The 22,591-nt window shown below is 35.9% G+C and overlaps 1 protein-coding gene across 1 annotated transcript; it reads left to right on the plus strand.

Moving 5' to 3' along the window:
• Positions 1 to 717: 717 nt before the first annotated feature.
• Positions 718 to 10,900, plus strand: LOC107796116 (PH, RCC1 and FYVE domains-containing protein 1-like). The gene is made up of 10 exons (XM_016618849.2): positions 718 to 1,003; positions 1,105 to 1,381; positions 1,993 to 2,079; positions 2,568 to 2,657; positions 2,780 to 2,860; positions 2,985 to 3,143; positions 3,261 to 5,360; positions 8,314 to 8,460; positions 9,353 to 9,639; positions 10,625 to 10,900. The coding sequence occupies exons 2-10, from the start codon at positions 1,334 to 1,336 to the stop codon at positions 10,716 to 10,718; spliced, it is 3,093 nt and encodes a 1,030-aa protein (XP_016474335.1). The 5' UTR covers positions 718 to 1,003; positions 1,105 to 1,333; the 3' UTR covers positions 10,719 to 10,900.
• The last annotated feature ends 11,691 nt before the right edge of the window (positions 10,901 to 22,591 follow it).

The following is a 22,591-nucleotide window of genomic DNA, read 5'->3' on the forward strand; positions in this document are numbered from 1 at the left end:
AAGTGTAGAAACCAAACAAATCAATCATTTATCCGGAGGATCCGATATTAATCCTCTCGTACCTATTAATTGATGTATCTGTAATGCATTTCCTTTAGCTCCCGAGAAAAATATTATATGAACTGGATTAAAAATGTTAATCATCCTAAAATTAAAATTTATTTCTTTTGTAAATATTCACTTGTAGCATATAATATTTTGAAGAATTGACGTAATTTTATTTCAATAATTAATTTTTGCTTACCACGTCCTTTAGGGGTCACCGAATCAATAGCAATAAGTCCGAGTTGAAGAGACTCATATAAGATGGTGCAAGATTTTTCTACTTGTTTCTTTCTCTTATTTTAGATAAGTTGTGAATCCAGAATATTGTAGTCTTCTGCGATGAAATAAGTTAAAGACGAAGTTTTTTTTCCAAAAGAAACAAAAAGGACTTTCAATATCTTTTTCTTTTTGATGAAGAAGTAGAGATGATTTGATTAAAGGAATATATTTAATTTAAAGTGAAGTATTAGAAACCTCTTTTTTGTTTGACTAATAGGGTCTCGGATACAAATACATATACTTTTTGGCCTTATTCGTCAAAAAGACAAAACCAAACATCTCAATCATCAAATCCGAGGTTGGTACTTTGTCAGGTCGCTGACATGTATTGAACTTCACCAGATAACATGAACAATAAACAAATAAATTAAAAAAGAGATCATTGGTACAAACAACACCAAAAAGAACATTAAGGGACGCACGAAAGAATTATTTTCCTTTAAAAAAAATTGTATTATTACTTTTACTATAATATGGGTTTCTAAAAAAAAAAAAAAAATTCAAGATTGAAATTAAAGCAAGAACGCATTCTTTTCAATTTTCATACTCAAAAAACATTCATTGTTTGCATGTTTGTATCCAATTTTTGGCTATTGGCTTAAGCTCCCAAAAGACATTTTTTTGGCTCATCAGATAAGTATCAACGGCTCAATCGTCTCAAAATTTTCAAGAAAAGAAGGTAAAACATGACCTTTTTTGTTATAGAATCAAATTATCCTGTTTAATTTCATTTCTTGAATTTATACAAAATTTTCATAAATGGTGACTTTCTGTTTTCAGCTGCTGGAGGAGTTGAATGTTGATTGCTATTTGGACAAGGGAATGTTTTATTGAGAATTTTATGACTTGTACATACAATGGGATAAATGAAGGAATTGGGTGCTGTATTTAATGTAGCTGAGGGGATTGAGGGTATTAGTATATGGGGTATACTAGTAGGGGAAGGAGTTTTCCCTGTGGTTGTTCAGATGGGTGCTGGGGATTTTCACCTAATAGTATTACCACTTGAATGGCTGATTTCCAGAGGTCTAGTCTTGCTGATAGGGACATTGATCAGGTAGTACTTATTTTGCTTCCTTTTTGTTTTATTCGCAAAACTACTATAGCGTAATTAGAGACGGGTCCAGGATTTGAAGTTATTAGTATTGAACTCATTATACTTTTAATAAATATGAGTTCAAAATCTAATATATGTTGAAATTTCAGTGGTTTTTCACCCACATCGATATACATACGTACGTTACAAAGGCGGACCTATGCTTGTAGAAGAGGGGTCACCAGACCCCGTTAACTTCGGCAAAATTCTAAATATTTAAGTGTATATGTTGAAAAACCGTCATATATTTTGCTTGGAACCCTTAAGATCAAAAATCCGATGGGGGCACTGGTTGAGCAGTTGCTCTATGTCCCCGCCACCTTCACATCCTAGGTCTGCCTCTGCATACGTACCTAATATATATATATATATATGTGTGTGTGTGTGTTTTGCATCCAAAATATGGAGTTCAGTTAAGCCCATAGCATAGAGGCTCCCTCTGCCTCTGAGAGTAATTATGAGGTTCTAGATTTGGGAATGCAAAATGAATGTATTTATCACGCTGCATGTAGATATTAAGCTTAACTGTTTCTGCTTGCTATCTTTTCTTCTTGGCTTTGTTTCATTTGAAGGCCATTGCAGCGCTTAAGAAAGGAGCAAATCTGCTGAAGTATGGGCGCAGAGGAAAACCCAAGTTCTGTCCTTTTCGTCTTTCTAATGTGAGTTCTTTAGTTATCTCATTTTCAATATTATTATTTTCCTTTGTGGGTCATGAGGCTAAAATGCATGCTGAAGGACATAATACAGTATCTATGCATTTAAGTTCTTAACATCTTCAGTCTGCAGAAAGACACATTAAAATTAGTGGTCTCGTTGGAAGTGAGTATGACGTTTGTATGATACTAGAAAAGTTAAGAACCACGGCATTATGTCTTTGCTGATATTCATTCTTATATGAACATTTTGTCAAAAGATAGAAACTGTTTGACGTTCAGGATCCCTTATAATTTGCACAGAGTATCATGCACAAAGTTAAGATCCACCGAGTTCTGAATCGTGCACAAGCTGTCCTCGGGGATTTTTTGATTATCAAAAAAATGTTGAATATGCATTTCAATAAGTACTAGTTCTTTTTTTACTTGTTGGAAACTTGATTACAAGTTGTATTTATGCCGTATCACTAAGGGCTTTCTTGGATATGTATCAGGACGAATCTGCGTTGGTATGGTATCACGGCAAAGAAGAAAAACAGCTTGAACTGTGTCATGTTTCAAGGATTATTCCTGGACAGAGAACTGTGAGTTTGACTATTTCCACATTTCTTCCCTAATAAAGGAAATTTTCTCCCTCAATTTTCTTGTTCTGGAGCTTTCGTTTCAAGTGGCTGAACAAAACAGCTTTAATATTTCTCCTCCTTAGGCAATATTCCAGAGATATCCTCGACCTGAAAAGGAGTATCAATCATTTTCTCTCATCTGTAATGACAGATCTTTGGACTTGGTAGGTTTCTGATTTGTCTCCTCAATGAAAATAAATATGCTTTCCTGCTGTAAAAAAATGAGCATTTTGATTTCTACAACACAGTCTTAAAAACATTTCTACAACTCTAATGATATCTGTGTAGATCTGTAAAGACAAGGATGAAGCTGAGGTATGGATTGCTGGGCTGAAGGCAATAATTACACGGGGACGCTCTCGCAAAGGAAGAAATGATGCAAGAAGTGAACCCGTGTTTCCTGATAGCCCGCATGGTGAACGAGTCACCACATCAACTTCATCTATTGTATGTTAGCATTTGTTGTACCTTCTTTAGTTGTGTGTGTTCATTCTTTCTCTCCTCTCACTCCTTCCCTCGTCCAACTGATTCAAGAATGCTGTATGACCATCTTTTTTGCCTCAGGAACAAGGAGACAATCAGAGAACTGAGAGTCTACCTCAGAGCAGGCTCGGAAAAGCCTATGCTGACATTATTTCATACACTGCAGCTGCCAAGAGTCCTACACTTGCTGAAACAGTTGCCTTTAATCTTAGCTCGTTGTCTTCTGGAACAGTTGACAACTCAAATGCTCGAAGTTCTACGGCCGATACATTCCGAGTTAGTTTATCTAGTGCCATAAGTTCATCCAGCCAGGGTTCTTGCCTTGAAGATTTTGATAACCTAGGAGATGTCTTCATTTGGGGAGAAGGTACTGGCAACGGGCTATTGGGCGGTGGTAAGCACAGAATTGGCAGATCATCTGGCACAAGGATTAATGCTTATACCCCCAAGGCACTAGAGTCAACTGTGGTACTCGATGTTCAGAGTATTGCCTGTGGTACTAAGCATGCTATGTTAGTTACAAAACAAGGAGAGGTATTCAGCTGGGGTGAAGAAGCAGGCGGCAGGCTGGGGCATGGGGCAGAAACAGACGTTTCACATCCCAAGCTCATCAACAATCTCAGAGGAATGAATGTTGAGGTAATTGCATGTGGAGAATATCACTCATGTGCTGTTACATCCTCCGGGGATCTATACACCTGGGGTGACGGCGCCAAAAGCTCAGGTTTGCTTGGACACAGAAGTGAAGCCAGTCACTGGATCCCAAAGAGAGTATGTGGGCTCATGGAAGGTTTAAGAGTGGCTCATGTTTCCTGTGGGCCTTGGCATACAGCTCTCATAACATCTGCCAGCCGCTTGTTTACATTTGGAGATGGAACTTTTGGTGCGTTGGGTCATGGGGATCGTTCCGTATATATTACTCCTAGAGAGGTGGAAAGTTTTAAAGGACTGAGGACACTCAAGGTTGCTTGTGGTGTTTGGCATACTGCTGCTATAGTTGAACTAATGAGTGGATTGGATTCTGGACCATCCGATGGTCCGTCCGGAACGCTATTCACCTGGGGAGACGGAGACAAAGGGCAACTAGGACATGGTGGCGATGAACCGAGACTAGCTCCTGAGTGCATAGCTGCATTGGTTGGCATAAACTTCAGTCAAGTAGCCTGTGGCTATACCATGACCGTTGCATTGACAACTGGGGGCCGAGTATATACAATGGGTAGTACTGTTTATGGCCAGCTTGGTTTCCCTCTAGCTAATGGGAAGTTACCAATTCGTGTAGAAGGTAATATTGCTGACAGTACTGTGGAGGAAATTTCTTGTGGTTCACACCATGTTGCAGTTTTGACGTCCAAAACAGAAGTTTATACGTGGGGAAAGGGTGAAAATGGACAACTAGGTCATGGGGACTGTGAGAATAAGTATACGCCAACTCTAGTAGATATTTTGAGGGATAAACAAGTAAAGAGAATAGTGTGTGGTTCAAATTTTACTGCTGCTATTTGTGTACACAATTGGGCATTAAGTGCTGATAATTCTGTATGCTTTGGATGTCGTATCCCTTTCAATTTCAGAAGAAAACGTCATAATTGTTACAATTGTGGGTTTGTCTTTTGCAAAGCATGCAGCAGAAAAAAATCACTTAAAGCATCATTAGCCCCAAGCACAAACAAGCCATATCGTGTCTGTGATGATTGTTTTGACAAGTTACAGAAAACAATTGAATCAGAATCTATGTCTCGAGTTCCAAAAGTCAAAACTGGAATTTATAAGGCTTATGAGCAGACAGATAAAGAGAGCGGGCTTCCTCTATTTGTAGGTCAAACTTCCAGACTCTCGTCTTCTGACTCATTCAACCGCATTCAGGGCAGAATTTCCAGGGTTGATCAAAATGAGAACCCTGCATTTTCTTTTCAAAGTGAAAATGCTCAGAGGGAAAGCTTTTCCTTACCTAAATCACCAATCAGTCCATTTCGAGTTTCAAAAAGTCTCTTATCAGCTTCTCTTCCGAGTGCGAGAGTGGTTTCTCAGTCGACATCTCCTTTGCCAGGAAAGACAAGTCCATCATGGCCTGCAATACCAACTCCGTATCGTCCTGTTCGTACAGCTGAAGTAGTTGTAGATAATTTGAAGCCTATTAATGAGAGCTTAAGCCAGGAGGTCAAACAATTAAAGGCACAGGTGAGCTATTTCTATGCGGGGGGAAAAATTTCCAGTTTCTTCATGCTAAATCCTAATGCTTGTGTTATTTCAACTCTATATCTCTTTATGGCTTCTTGCTAATTATAAATCTGTGTTCTGATGAGCACTCCGCCTGTAATTGTTTTTGCCTATTATTGAATTCATGAGGTGCTAATGCAAAGTTAAAAACAAATAGTCAGTTACTAACTTTCAGTTCGTTCTAAAACATTTAACAGCATCATAATGATGCTAAATTCATGCCACAACTTCTAATTTATATTCTTATATGGAAGATTCAATTATAAATATCCAATACAACTGTCATTGGAGCAGTTCAATAGAGTATGTGATGTTCGCATTTCAAATTGCTCCTTCGATGTGAAAAAGATGTGTATGCATGCGGTGCGATAGATAGACATGACATGATTTCATGTCTATACACATTATGTTGATTTTAGGTGCTACAAGATTAGGTTCCTGAAATGATTGATGTTTTTTTATAAGCTTAAATGATTAATATTTTTATTTGAATTCAGCTCTCCTTACGAAAGAAAGGTCTGTTTTTAATCTGCCTCCCAAAATCTCTTCCCTCCTGTATAACCATCCGTTATATCTGTTTCCAGATATCCAAGTTGTGTTATTGAGATAACTACGTTTCAAGAAATTATCTGTTGATTTTATGCGTGAAAATGGGCTAATGCTGTTTCTCATTTCGGTGTTACCTTCAACGGGATGTTGGACAGCCTATAAACCTACATGTCATGAACCGTCGTGTAGACACATTGACAAGAAGAAGATATGAGGAGAAAAAGATAGGAGAAAACCATTCTACACTTTATCCAGCGATTACTTAAGAATGAAGTTGTCCTACATCTGAAAAATAATTTTGAATCTTGTATGTGCAACCATCTGCTTTTAATTTGACGTGCAACTAATAAAAGAGCAGCCCGGTGCACTAAGCTCCCGCTATGTGGGGGGTCCAGGGAAGGGACGGACCACGGGTCTATTGTACACAGTCTTACCCTGCATTTCTGCAAGAGGCTGTTTCCACGGCTCGAACCCATGACCTCCTGGTCACATGGCCGGACCACATGACGTGCAACTATAGTAGCATCTTAAAACTAGCAAACAAACTATTTCAGATAGCTAATTACATTGGTGGATGATCAGTAGCTTTGCATCTTTATTTAATAAGATAAAGGTCGATCAAGATGGAAACTTAAATCGATTAGTTTTGGACATGGGACTAGGTGCGAATTTCAGTGACTATGCTGTATGAATCATTCATCCCCTTGAATATGTGGTTGCAAGCTGTAGGTGAAGTAGAGGAGAATTAAATTGGAGGAATGTTCACCTCGATCGCTCATGCTATTGGATTTTAAATAGTGTTTAAACATGTTCTGAAGGATTAATAACAGTCCTTGAATCTCTTTGATTGATCCTGATAATAAATCAGCCTAAATGATCCTAACTGATATATCAATTCTCTTCTTAATTATTGTTTAATTAACAAAACATTCTTAATATCCTTTTAAATTTGACCTTAAATATTGTATGCTCCAAACTTGTTGTTAATGTATTCGACCCTGAAGTTTCGAAGTGATTTTGTGAGGATATCTGCTAACTAGTCACTTGTATTAACAAAACTGGTAGTTATACATTCTATTCAAAAAAATTGCCTGATAATGTAACAATCAAATTCTATGTCCTTTAGTATTTCATGAACCCCAGAATTTGAAACAATTTGTAATGCGGTTTGACTCTCACTAATCCGTTTCATATGTTCATTTCCTCCAATTTTCTATGAAACCAAGCTTCTTAAGTTTCCAAGATAGTAGGCCGCTGACAGTTAAGATGCAACACGTTAAGGTGGATCATCTATATGAAGGAGATCATTCAAGTCTGCGTCAGAATACCTAACACCTCTGCATGTCTCCTGTCCTTATGCAAAAAAATAAAAAAGAAGAAGCAATCGACGTAATAGAGGGGTATGATTAGAGGTATCTGAGACCAAAAGATCATAGGAAAATCTAATTTTGAAACAAGAAGAAAAAGTACCTGAATTTCCAAGTGAGGAGTCACTGATAAACTAAACCATTGAGTTTCAAAGGGTGGTGATAGGTCAGTATGATGTGAAAGGCTCAGAGAACTAGGTGGAGTGGTTATCAACTAGATTGCCGATGCGAGAAGTTCATCAAGATTGGCTTGATTTTCAGTCCACCCTAGTAAAGCTAAAATTGTTACTCTCACTGAAAAGACTTGTTTGTGCATATTGTCTACGACACTTATTCTTGGCTTGAGAATGCGCTCTCTTTTCTGTTTTCAATGCTCTCTCTCTTCTGATAAGAGAAAGAGCAATAGGCTGAATGACTGTTATTCCACTTATAGTTAAAGTGCCATGCTTACAAGAAGTGGAGGGTGTACATGCTCCTCTTTTGTTCGATGGGATTTCCATTTTGGAGGCTGGGTTTGAAGCGGCAGTGCAGCCTAGAAATCACTTCCAAGAGACAAAATTAAGTCCTTGTTCGTCGAAAGCTTCTGTGTATCTGTTCTTTGGAAAATTTCCTGTTCTGGCCTTTTTGTCCTTTTGACGGTTGAACTGGAGATCTGGATAATGTACCAATTTTTCAGGGAAATGATTTCGTACCCTGGTTCTAATACCATGTAAAAAAGTAGTAGAGAAGAGAACTAGACGAATGTTCAGCTTGATTATTCGCTGAAGAAACCATGGCTTAATTAGTGTTGACAGTTGACACAGTCTAAATTAGGAAAGAATGCATAATTACAGTCATAACATCTTTCTGATTGATCCTAACTGATAATGTATCTTTTTAGTTATTCCTTACTAATATACACAATAGTTTAAATATTCTTGATGCATACCTCTGCGAGCAATTAAGTAACGTGATAACAAAGCTCCATACTGATGAGATTGACTCAAAAATGTTTGTAGTTGGAAGATCTTGCAAGAAAATCTCAACTTCTTGAAGTTGAACTTGAGAGAAAGACAAAGCAGTTGAAGGATGTTACTGCAAAAGCAGCTATTGAAGCAGAGAAAAGAAAAGCGGCAAAACAAGTAATCAAGTCTCTAACAGCCCAGGTTGGATGATCTTTATATTCAAACATTTTATCTCCAATGTTTGCATTGTTGTTGCACATAAAGATCTTGTAACCATTTTAGCGTTCTTCAGTTCAATCAAGTTTTAATAGCTTTATATTATCATACGCCCAGATCAAATTTTGTTCTGTTCTTGGCAAAATTTGTTATCTATTTGCTCATCAGTTGCAGTCATTCATTTTCTGTTAGCAGTTACTGAAGCTAGTTCCAACTTGTGGGAACTCAATCTATTAGTTCGGATATTGTAGCGCTCACATTATTCATTCAACCGTATATGCTGCTCATCGCTGTTTTACCATGACATAAATTTACATGGTACACACTTACATGTGCATGACCTATAAGGTTCTCATTATGCATCGGCTAGCTATTTGAGATTCTCAGAAAGCGGTCAGAGTATGTCTTCTGTGTTTTTGTTTATTTGGTTAATATCTCATATTTTCCAGTCATTTCGTATACTCACTGCATAAAACGAATCACTTTCTTCATAAGCTTAACTAGCTGATGAGTAACAAGTAGTACAAATTGCTGTAAGATGGTTTAGTTGCAGAAAATTATCTCTTCTCGACTCAAGAGAGGAAAAACTTTATAGTTGAGAAGACTAAAAGATGGAGGACAGGCAGTTTTCATACTTCAAGAAGATGAAATTACATCTAGAAAAGAAAGTCTTCTAGTCTTGTCCCTCACAAATTAGTTTACCTCGATACCTCCCATCACCGATTGTCTCCTCGCTGGTCAACTATATTAGATGTGCTTTGCTTTTTTTCTTCTTCCCATCTCTTCTAATGTTTTCAGTTCATACTTGGATATCTGCTTATTCCTTTGAGATCGGTGTCCTGTATTCTAATGGCATGGATATTCCAATTTTCTACAGCTGAAGGAGATCACTGAAAGGCTTCCAGAAGAGCAGATCTCCACCGGCAATTTAGATTTTAATGCTGAACAAACATCGTGTGACCGTAGCCGTCCTTCTAATGGTAGTTGTATAAGCACCGCAGCCATAACCGAGTGCAGTGGTAGTTCTAATACTCCTGTCTCAGCCAAGGGTATTAAGTCTAGAAAGCAGAAGGCTGAGCGAATGATACAAGTTGAACCAGGCATCTACCTGTATCTTTTTTCCTTACCAGATGGAGGCAATGAACTGAAACGAGTTCGTTTCAGGTACTTATCTTTTTAACCTGTTTCATTTTTTGGGCAGTAAAAATAACTAACCACTCAGCAGTTTACTCTTTCCATTGAACAACTTCAGTAAGAGCTTATAATATGTGATATTTGACTTGTGAATCGGAGAATTAGCTAGCAATTTCTCTTTTCATGTTTTTGTATTCATCATATGTGCTGTCCAATTTAACAACTTATTATGCTTCCTGAATTGAAGGGGAATCTTGGAGCAACGGTCAAGTTGTCTCCGTGTGACCTATAGGTCACGGGATTGAGCCATGGAATCAGTCACTGCATACATGTGCGGCCCTTCCCCGGACCCTGCGTGAACGCGGGATGCTTTGTGCACTGCCCATTATGATTCCTGAATTGACGACTAGTCTGTTTTCGTCAATGCCAACTGATATCAGAAATGGTTCATTTGCATGCATGTATGTCCTTTTTATTTGGCATGATCATGTAAACCTCTGATCAATAGCTTCAAATTGCCGGAAGAGTCAGAGCATTTAGCGAGAGGAACAGAAAACTGTGATTTCAGCTAAAATACCTGTAAAAGTTGTTACTGTATACTTTTGTTTCTTGAAAAAACAGTATTCGACATCAAATAGGTGGAATAATTCTCTTCATACTTACCTAAAAGCGGAGCCTTGGAGCAATGGCTAAGTTGTCTCCGTGTGACCTATAGATCACGTGCTCGAGCCGTGGAATCAGCTACTAATGCTTGCATCAGGGTAGGCTGCCTATATTACACCCCTAGGGTGTGGCCCTTCCCCGGGCTCTGCGTGAACGCGGGATGCTTGGTGCACCGGGCTGCCCTTTTTATATGTACCTAAGTCCTAACTAAAAAGTGTCATTGCAGATCAAACAAAGACTCATGAAACATAAATGCATTGCAGATGAATCTAAATTAGTGTTTAATTATTAACTTTGCTTCGACTTGAATTATCTTGATTTGTTTGCTGAAGTTTCGTGTGCTTTCCTACAGCCGTAAAATCTTCACAGAGGAAGAGGCAGAAAAGTGGTGGAATGAAAATGGACAAAAAATCTGCGAGAAGTACAACATCACACCTAATGTCTAATTTGTAGCAACTGGGAATTTGTTACAGGAAAAGACGCTAAGGATGGATTTTGACGATCTTCTCTGCTCTTTGCTGTGGAAGTGTAAATTTTCTACTATTTTCGAGCAAGCTAGATTCTGCATTCAAACAACAAAGAGCAGCAGAAAATAGGAAAAGGTTAAATAGTATGTCTATATTTTCTTTGATGTGTGCATTTGTATATCAGTTTTTGATGCAGATGTCTCTATTTTTTGATGATCTCATTTCAACTAATGGCTAGTTTTCGTGTAGAACAGTAGTGAGTGAGAAAATTAACAAATTTGTAGGTAGAGTTTTTTCTTTTCTTTTTTCTGTGACTTTTATTTATGAATTTGATACAATAGTCAGAGTTGTCGCATTCTTATGAATATACTCTTTCTGTAGAGAGGAAAGTTGTTTTTAGAGGGATTCTGTTTTTCATGCTTTCCTTTATGAGATTAATAACTTTAAATTACTTTTTAGAAACTGGCTATGTTTTAAACAATACCCTTAAAAGCAGTTACCTGATCCTGATGTCATTTCTACACTGAACTCTAAATTCCATAATAGAGTTTCTAAATTCTACAACTGAAACTCCATAATAATGTCGGGAATTTTACTTGTGAAATCTCAAACTTCAGGACATGGGTTATATTTTAAAGATATGGCCAGTGCGGGCTATTTTGTAGAAATGACACCAGATAGCCACTCTAAAGGGCTGCTATTTAGGAATTAACTAGTGCGTCCTGAATTTCAGTTTTTCAACTCGACAAAAATATCCTTAAGTTAAAAAATTTAATTTAAAATTTCAGGATAAAAATAAATATTGATCAATTTTTAAATAATATTCCTGAGAATGGCTATATGTGCACTTGCCCTGCCCCTACTATTTCTACATGACGGAATGCTAAGCCCTAGGTGAAAACAAATGGGGTAAAGGCCCATAAAGTACAAAGTGGGCCCAAATATGATTTTGTCATATCCAACCAAGAAAGTCATATATGAATATTCATCTATAATATAAAACCATGAATATTCATCTATAATATAACTATGTACAGGCAACTATCAAGCGGTAAGTTTTAAAATAGGAATTTAACCCTTCCACCTAGTCGTTTAAATTTATAATAGCCGATAGATAAATCATATATGAATATTCATCTATAATATACGTATAATTATATATAATTAATGTATAATTCATGTATATCATAAACAATAAATATGGCTACAGATTTCATTTTAAAAAGGAAATAAAAATGAAGGGTGACAAAGGAGGCCACGATCTGCCACTCTTTTATTGAAACGTGTGCTCTTACAGCCAATCAATATTTAGGCCTTTAGGGAGTGTTTGGTATGACATTTTTACTGTTTGGTTGTACAAAATAGTTTGGACAATATTTTCCTATAAATCATATTTCCTGAAGTTGGAGGAAAATAAAAAGTTAGGAAAATATTTTCTAAAAATTCTGCTTACCCTCACATCTAACCCCAACCTCCTCCAACCTCAATTTTTTGTTTTTTTATTTTTCTGCGCCACTCATCCACCCTAACCCAATAACCCCCGCAAATTCTATTTTCTTTTTTTGGGTATTTTTAATTTTCTGTTTTCTATTTTTTTATTTTTCTACACCACCCACTCACCCGCAAAAAAAAGTTATATTTTCAGTTCTGGTTTTTTCATTTTCAGTTTACATGTTCGAAATTTTACGAGTTCCAAAGGTATGAGTTCGGAGGTATATGTGTTTGGAAGTTTGCGGGTTTAGAAATTATAGAGTTTACGGGTTTGAAAGTTTAGCGGTTCAGAAGTTTATGAAATTTGTGGATTCGAAAAGTTGTTGGTTGGAAAGTTTATTGCTTCATATTTATTGTATCTAAATTATTTATGAATACTCTTTAGAAGTTATTTTCCTTAATTTACGTACCAAATACCAAAAAATGAATAAAATTACTACTTGTTTTCCAAATATTTTCTTGAAAAATATTTTCCGCTGAAAACATATCCCGTTATACCAAGCACACCCTTAGTGACAAGACACGAGGAGTATGATTTTCGATTCACTTTTAATTCATTCATTTGTTTGGTCTGTCCTTTGAACAAGAAAAAAGGAAACAAACATGTCATATAATGATGTCCGCTACTCATTTCCGACTTTTCCAATTTTCAAACCATCATTTCACGAACATCAAATTAAGCCGGGACATAAATTAACAACAGTTTTTTAAGTTGCGTTGAAAATAATTTTTGTAAATGAAAATTATATTTGGACATGCATTTTATTTAGAAAAAAAAAATTTAAGTTTTATGAGTAGAAGAAAAAATTTCACCTTTAATATTTTTTTTAAAAGTTTTTCAAAAATTGATCATATTTCATGAACAAATAGTATTTTCAATTATTATTATTTTGAAAAAGAATAGCCAAAATCTATGGCCAAAACAGGAGCTTCGCTAAACAAGGTTATCCTACTATTACAATCTCACAATTGTATAGTTTCACCTCTTATATGATAGACAATATCAAGTTTTTATTATAAAATTTATTCGATATTAACTAAGACAAATAACCAAAACGGTAGATAAATTAAAATTTCAAATTTAATACCGAATTAGTATCATAATCGTGGTAATCGTACGGTCCCTAAAAAGCTACAAGCTTTGAAGGTGAATTGGATTATTAATACTCATTCCTTCTCAATTTATGCGGCATGTTGACTCAAGATATAGCTTGAGAAAGAATGAATTATCTTTTGCTATGTACCAAAAATACCATTAACTCTTTGTCTTAAGCATGTCATGACGATTATAAGAACATCTCATTAGAGGTAAAATTCAGAGATTAAACTAAAAAGAATCTCTAAATATGGCTAGGCATATGCCATTTTTTCTAGTATGGGAGAGCGTGAAGACCGGGGATTAGAATAGAGTAAGGTAGCTAGCGATTATGATAGAAGTCTAGTAAATAATCGAGCGATTCTTATACTTTATGTGGAGGAGCATGGTTCTAGTTTATAGCACCTTAGTTGCTTCATCTTATCCTTGCTAATATTGTTGTTATTATGCTATCTTTATGTTCAATTTTATGACTACTAACATGTTTTTTCTTTGATTAGCTTTACTATTTTTTTTGTTGTCATTACTTTTCTGTTCTACGATATTTCCATCATAATTATTTTACTCTTGTATTTTTCAAACCTATTTTGAAAAATATTTTTTATAGTCGGGGGTCTATCGAAAATAACATCTCTATCTCACAAAGGTAGGGGTAAGGTCTGCGTACAACACACCCTCCTCAAACCTCACTTGTAGCATCACACTGGGTATGTTATTATTGTTGATATGCCGTTTATTTTTTTAATAGAGGAATAGTGACATATAAAATAAATGTGGTAAATGGCAAGGCAGAATAATAAGAATAACAGAAATACAGAAATAAATATTTAAATTCCTTAAGATTGTTAGTCCCGCCAATATTGTTGTATTTGTAAATAATAATTCTGTAAAATATAAGTTATCGTAATGAAACAGTAAATAATTCGAGCCCACTGAATTCACAGTGTTTCCTTAAGGAATTTAATTCCCTCCTAGTACCCAAGGTTATGGATTATTTCCTCCCAGGATAGAACGAATCACACACTGGTGTAGCGGTACTTCAAACCCCAGTGTTTCAGCGAACACAAAGTTCGGTAGCAAATCACACTTACAGTTGCTTTGTTTGAAGTTAAAACAATGCAGAATAAAGGAGTAGAAACTCAGAAAATCGTATGAAAATGCTTAGAGGAAGGAGTGCAATGTAGAGCCAAAGTTGAGCGTTTTCAGTTTGGTGTATCTTTCTTCAACAACTGCTGCACATATTTATAGCAGTCAGCTTTGAAGATGAACGACCCTCCACCCTCCATGGTGGAGCATGCACTAGCTTGTTTGTGGAGCAAGCACTTGGCCATGGTGGGAAGAGCATTAGGCGGCTGCTATTGCAGCTGGTGGTCAATACACGGATTGAAACATATCCGTTACAAATGCGGATAATCTTACGTTAATATTTACTATTAACAAATAAATTTATTCCAAAAAATTAATCAATCAATCATTTGACCAAATCAAAATCCGAAGCCGAAGCCGACAAGAGCAGAGCGAGCGACGACGACGACGGCGCGAGGCTTGCTTTCTTCTTAACTCTTTAAGAGCTACAAGAAGAGCAATTATATATATACCCACCAAAAATTATTTCCTCTTCCAATATGGGACAATATCTCATTGTCAAGAGGGAAAAACTTAAAATTTTACTCAAAAATTTTATTTTTCCCTCTATTTCCCATTCACCCTCATTTTAAGACTATTTAATCTTAAATAACAAAAACCTCAACAATCCCCCCACATGAATGGGGAATAGCTATATCACGGAAGTATGCATAGAAAAACTGTGTGATTTGCAAGCAAGGATTAATCGCATTTGGATAAGTAGGTTTCCCTTTGAACTTTCCGTAGTGAACTTATGTCGGATATACTCGGTCAATCGGTAGATTTGATATCTTTGAACCGTCGATCTTTGGTATATACCTAGACAAACATAAGTCACACAATCAACCCTTAACCGTCTTTGGTTCTCATTGTTGTGTTCGTTTCAGCCATGAACACCGTCTGGTTTCATAAGTGCGTAGAGAAATAGCCTTACAAAGTTCTCCTTGAAGCGGCTAACACTTCACACTTACATAGGTGATTCCTAAACGTGTCATCCTGTAGATACACTATTTGATATACCCCGTATCAAATTTAAAAATCATCAAAAAGCCTTAATGCTTTATCCTTGGTACTGAACATTGTCTCATCACGAGAACGGACTAATATTTTATTTGACAATGTTGAACCGTCATTAATGACTTTGTTTGATCTCCTTGAACCTAGATCTTGGGATCTCCAGTCTTCTAGGTAGAGTTACCGCCACAATGACTTGTTCTCGGCCATAGCCCCATTTTTCTTGATTATTTCTCAACTACCTCTCTAGTTAGGCTTTTTGTAAGTGGATCCGACATATTATCACTTGACTTTACATAGTCAATCGTGATAATTCCTCTAGAGAGTAATTGCCTAACGGTTTTATGTCTTCGTCGTATATGACGAGATTTACCATTATACATAACGCTCCCAGCCCTTTCAATTGCCGCTTGACTATCACAATGTATGCATATTGGTGCCAATGGTTTGGGCCAAAATGGAATGTCTTCCAAGAAATTCCGGAGCCATTCAGCTTCTTCACCGGCTTTATCTAAGGCTATGAATTCAGCCTCCATTGTAGAGCGGGCAATACATATTTGTTTGGATGACTTTCAAGATACCGCTCCTCCACCAATAGTGAATACATATCCACTCGTTAACTTAGAATCAGTTGAACCGGTGATCCAATTTGTATCACAGTATCCCTCAATCACCGCAGGGAATTTACTGTTGTGCAAGTCAATGTTCTGGGTATGTTCTAAATATCCCAAAACTCGTTTCATTGCCATCCAATGAGATTGGCCTGGATTGCTCGTATATCGACTCAGTTTACTTATAGCACAAGCTATATCTGGTCGTGTACAATTCATGATATACATTAAGCATCCCAACACACGAGCATAATCCAATTGTGATATGCTTTGGCCTTTATTCTTTGCTAATGCAAGATTCACGTCAATTGGAGTCTTTGCAACTTTAAAGCTCAAGTGCTTGAATTTTTCAAGTACTGTCTTAATATAATGAGATTGTGACAATGCCAGACCTTGAGGAGTCTTATGGATCTTAATTCCCAGAATTAAATCAGCAACTCCCAAGTCTTTCATATCAAACTTGCTATTGAGCATACGCTTAGTAGCATTTATATTGGCAATGTCATTACTCATTATCAGCATATCATCCACATATAGGCAAACAATGACTATGTGATTTGGAACATTTTTAATGTACACACATTTATCACATTCATTTATCTTAAAACCATTTGACAACATTGTTTGGTCAAATTTCGCATGCCATTGTTTGGGTGCTTGTTTTAGTCCGTAAAGAGACTTAACAAGTCTACATACCTTCTTTTCTTTACCTGGAACCACAAACCCTTCAGGTTATTCCATGTAAATTTCTTCCTCCAACTCTCCATTTAAGAAGGCCGTCTTAACATCCATTTGATGAATTTCAAGACCATACACTGCAGCTAATGCTACTAACATCCGTATGGACGTAATTCTTGTAACTGGAGAGTATGTATCAAAGTAGTCTAGACCTTCTCGTTGTCTATACCCTTTGACTATGAGTCTTGCCTTGAATTTATCAATAGTGCCATAATCTTTGATTTTTCTCTTAAAAATCCATTTAGAACCCAAAGGTTTATTTCCAAGAGGAAGATCAACCAATTCCCATGTATGGTTGTTCAATATGGATTCTATTTCACTATTGACTGCCTCTTTCCAAAACAATGATTCGTAAGAAGTCATAGCTTCTTTAAATATTTGAGGCTCATTCTCCAATAAGAAAGTCACAAAATCTGGTCCAAATGAAGTAGACGTTCTTTGACGTTTACTATGTCTTGGATCCTCCTGATTACATATACTTTCTTTTGTTTCTTCCCGAGGTCATTTAGATCCTTCACCAAACGACTCATATTCCTTTTTATACGGATATATATTTTCAAAGAGCTCAGCATTATCTAATTCTATAACCGTATTATTATGAATGTCGGGATTTTCTGATTTATGAACCAGAAATCGATATGCTTTACTATTTGTCGCATATCCTATGAAAACACAATCAATGGTTTTCGGTCCTATATTTACCCTTTTGGATTTAGGAACTTGCACTCTTGCCAAACACCCCCACACTTTAAAATAATTCAAGTTGGGCTTCCTTCCTTTCCATTTTTCATATGGAATGGATTGTGTTTTGCTATGGGGCACTCGATTTAATATTCGATTAGCCGTAAGAATGGCTTTCCCCCACAAGTTCTGTGGCAAACCAGAACTTATCAACAACGCGTTCATCGTCTCCTTTAATGTGCGATTCTTTCTTTTCGCAATCCCATTAGATTGGGGCGCGTAAGGGGCTGTTGTTTGATGAATAATTCCATATTCTAAACATATTTCTTCAAAAGGAGATTCATATTCACCACCCCTATCACTTCTTATCAGTTTTACTTTCTTGTTAAGTTGCGTTTCAACTTCATTTTTGTATTGTCTGAATGCGTCTATTGCTTCATCTTTACTATTCAGTAAGTAAACATAGCAATATCGAGTACCATCGTCAATAAAAGTTATGAAATACTTCTTTCCACCGCGAGATGGTATTGACTTCATGTCACAAATATCTGTGTGAATTAAGTCTAAAGGATTTGAATTCCTTTCAACTGACTTATAAGGATGTTTAACATACTTAGATTCCACACATGTTTGACATTTTGATTTTTCGCATTCAAACTTAGGCAGTACTTCCAAGTTAATCATTTTTCGCAAGGTTTTATAATTGACATGACCCAAACGTACATGCCATAAATCATTTGACTCAAGTAAGTAAGAAGAAGCTGAAATATTATTATTGTTTTCCACAACTATTACATTCAGATTGAAAAGGCCCTCGGTGAGGTAACCTTTTCCTACAAATATTTCATTCTTACTTATGACAACCTTGTCGGACACAAAAATACACTTAAAACCGTGCTTAACAAGAAGTCCAGTAGAGACTAAATTCTTTCTCATTTCGGGAACATGAAGGACATTGTTCAAAGTCATGCCCTTGCCAGAAGTCATTTTCAGAAATATCTTTCCATATCCTTCAACTTTTGCTGTTGAAGCATATCCCATATAAACTGTCTCTCCGGGTCCAGCAGGAGCATAAGTAGCAAAAGCTTCTCTAACTGCACAAATATGGCGAGTGGCTCCAGAATCAAACCACCACTGTTTAGGATTTCCCACCAAGTTACATTCAGAAAGCATGGCACACAAGTTATCAACATCATCATGCTTTACTGCCATGTTTGCTTGACCCTTTTTCTTGTCTTTCTTCGGAGCATGACACTCCGTAGATTTGTGTTCGATTTTCCTATAGTTGTAGCAGTTTCCACTGAACCGCTTCTTGCTTGGGTTGTATTTCAGAACAGAAGCCTTCTTCCTCTTTTTGTTATCTTCAACAATATTTGCTCCCATTATTGTTGAATTTTCACGGCCTCTCCTTTCAGCAGCTTTATTGTCCTCTTCGATTCTCAACCGAATAATGAGATCTTCAAGGGAAATTTCCTTTCGTTTGTGTTTCAAATAATTTTTGAAGTCCTTCCACAACGGAGGCAACTTCTCAATCATTGCTGCTACTTGGAATGCTTCATTGATGACAAGACCTTCAGCAAGTAGATCATGAATAATCACTTGCAATTCCTGGACTTGGGTAATAACATACTTGCTATCTACCATTTTGTAGTCCAAAAATTTTTGCGGTAACGAATTTCTTCATCCCGGCATCTTCAGTTTTATATTTCTTTTCAAGCGCATTCCACAATTCTTTTGACGTCTCCACGCCACTGTATACATTATACAGATTATCATCCAGTCCGCTAAGAATATAATTCTTGCATAAAAAATCAGAATGCTTCCACGTTTCAATCACGACAAAGTGTTCATTCTCTGGAGTTTTATCTGGCAGATCAGGAACATCTTCCTTGATGAACTTCTGTAGACATAACGTAGTTAAGTAGAAGAACATCTTCTGTTGCCAGCGCTTGAAATCAATCCCGAAATTTTTTTTGGATTTTTCTGCCGGTGCCAACGCCGGTGTTCGGCTTGTCGATGCATTGGCATTCACCGTCGGAATAACTTGATTTTCGCTTTTAGTCGTCATTTTTTCTGTAAAAGAATGACACAAACAAACGTTTAATAAACGTTTTCAAACTGGAGTAAAAATCACGTAGATTTTAATCTCCAACAAAACGCCACGAAGACTTTACTCTCCAAAACGGGAGTACACAAAACCACAAAGGTTTTAGTTTGCAGAATAATAAGAATAACACAAATACAGAAATAAATATTAAATTCCTTAAGATTGTTAGTCCCGCCAATATTGCTGTATTTGTAAATAATAATTCTGGAAAATATAAGTTATCGTAATGAAACAGTAATTAATTCGAGCCCACTGAATTCACAGTGTTTCCTTAAGGAATTTAATCCCCTCCTAGTACCCAAGGTTATGGATTATTTTCTCCCAGGATAGAACGAATCACACACTGGTATAGCGGTACTTCAAACCCCAGTGTTTCAGCGAACACAAAGTTCGGTAGCAAATCACACTTACAGTTGCTTTGTTTGAAGTTAAAACAATGCAGAACAAAGGAGTAGAAACTCAAAAAATAGTATGGAAATGCTGAGAGGAAGGAGTGCAATGTATAGCCAAAGTTGAGCGTTTTCAGTTTGGTGTATCTTTCTTCAACAGCTGCTGCACATATTTATAGCAGTCAGCTTTGAAGATGAACGACCCTCCACCCTCCATGGTGGAGCATGCACTAGCTTGTTTGTGGAGCAAGCACTTGGCCATGGTGGGAAGAGCATTAGGCGGCTGCTATTGCAGCTGGTGGTCAATACACGGATTGGAACATATACGTTATAAATGCGGATAATCTTAAGTTAATATTTACTATTAACAAATAAATTTATTCCAAAAAATTAATCCAAATCCGAAGCCGAACAGAGCGACGACGACGGCGCGAGGCTTGTTTTCTTCTTAACTCTTTAAGAGCTACAAGAAAAGTAATTATATATATACCCACCAAAAATCTTTTCCTCTTCCAATATGGGACAATATCTCATTGTGAAGAGGGAAAAACTTAAAATTTTACTCAAAAATTTTATTTTTTCCTCCATTTCCCATTCACCCTCATTTTAAGACTATTTAATCTTAAATAACAAAAACCTCAACAGTAGGCACGTGTGTGTATATATTTATACCTAAAAAAAATTCACTTGTATTTAAATCAAATCGATTGTATTCAATAAGCTCGTATCCACTACCTTGGATCTTCAATATCCATGTAAAAGTTACATGCAAATACTTTCAAAAGAGCATATATATATATATATATATATATATATATATATATATATTGATTCACTCGTAATAAATCAACGCAGGTTTTTCTGATGAAGACGATTTTCATTGGATTACCGTGACATGTCAATATAATAATCATCATCTAATTAGTCTGGCTCTTCCATTTGAATTTTGAACATGAATTTTCTTCTTGAAATGTCAATATAATTAATTATCATCCACGTCATTAAATTCTATAACAGATTAGAAACAACTTTTCTATCTCCACCAGATAAGGATAAAGTCTGCATATACACTACCATTCTCAAACCACACTTGTAAAATTATACTGGATATGTTGTTGCTGTTGTAATAAGATTAAAAACAGATCAATTTTTGACCTATCGCAATTGCTTTCATGACCATCTACGGTTTTGTACAAAAAATTGAAACTCAAGTGTATTTAACTTGTAATCCACTAATCTAATCTGTCAAATGTCAACTCTACGTCCATGGTCATCTTTTCACTTGAGTAATAACTTATAGGCTTAAACTATGTATTTATGAACATGCACATGCAAACAAATATAGAAAGCACACCAATTTGGCATATGAAGGCCCTTACCTATATGGCTATATGCTTAGAACTTTAAATACGTTAGTAAATTCTTTTCGCCATTAATTATTACATACATTAGTGGCAAATCAAGAATTTTACTAAGGGAGTTTAATACTCTATCCGTTCAACAATACATGATCATTTTACCTTTTTATTTTTGTTCAAAATAAGTATTTATTTATATAATCAAGAAGATATTTTTTCAAAATTTGTCTTTATTTATTTCAGTGTGTCAAGGTAACAATTAATTAAGGTAAATGTAGTGAATATTTTTTTTTCTCTAGGAGTTTATATTTTCTTAATTGGTGTGCCAAAGTTAAAATAGTCACTTATTGTGGATCGCAGAAAGTAGTGTTTAAAACTTTATATATGTGTAACAACAATAATATTTGATGTATACATACCGTATAATTTTTATAAGAATATTTAACTGATCAATCTTTCGCCGCTGTAACTAACATAAGATAAGTTTGTGTTACAGTGTTAGTGATGGTATCAAGACTTTTTTTTTTCTTTTTCGTGATCTGCATTTCTTGAAGATATCGACATTAAGAAAATCATGAAACTTGACTAAGAAGAAAGTCAAATTAAAAGAAATGAAATAAGTGAAAAGTGGAAAGAGGAAAAGGTGTTGAATATGTAGATATTTTATAGATACCTAACGTATTGGCAATAGGCAATTTGGCATACAATAATGGGGCAAAGAAAGGAGTGGTCCTCTGGCCATTGGATGCCAAATTATAATTATAATATTATAATATACTCTAAAAGGATCGGCTCGACGAACAAGAAGATCTACTTTGTGGGACATTTTCAGTCTGAGCCCCCAACCAAAAAACATATTACTACTTGTGTTACTGCTACAACTCAAATAAAAATTTGAGTTCCCATTAATTTAGGAACTGTTTGTCCATAGATATTTTTTTATTTTTTTTGTTAAAAATATGTTTGTCCATGAAATTTTGTAAGTTTTTGAAAATTTTTCGAAAATGAGTTTTTCAAAAAAATTCAAAATTTTTTGTTTCCCCACTCACAAAACAGCAACGTTTTTTCAAGTGAAATGCATATCCAAACACAATTTTAAATTTTAAACTATTTTTCAACCTAACTCCAAATACTATTTTTTTTCAAAAATTATAATTTTTATGTCCAAACACCTACTTAGATTTGCCCGGGTAAATCTCATTTAAGGAAAGAGTATTTTCTATCAGGAATTATTTTACACCT

This window comes from Nicotiana tabacum, chromosome 24 (genome assembly GCF_000715075.1).
Source record: "Nicotiana tabacum cultivar K326 chromosome 24, ASM71507v2, whole genome shotgun sequence".
NCBI lineage: Eukaryota > Viridiplantae > Streptophyta > Magnoliopsida > Solanales > Solanaceae > Nicotiana > Nicotiana tabacum.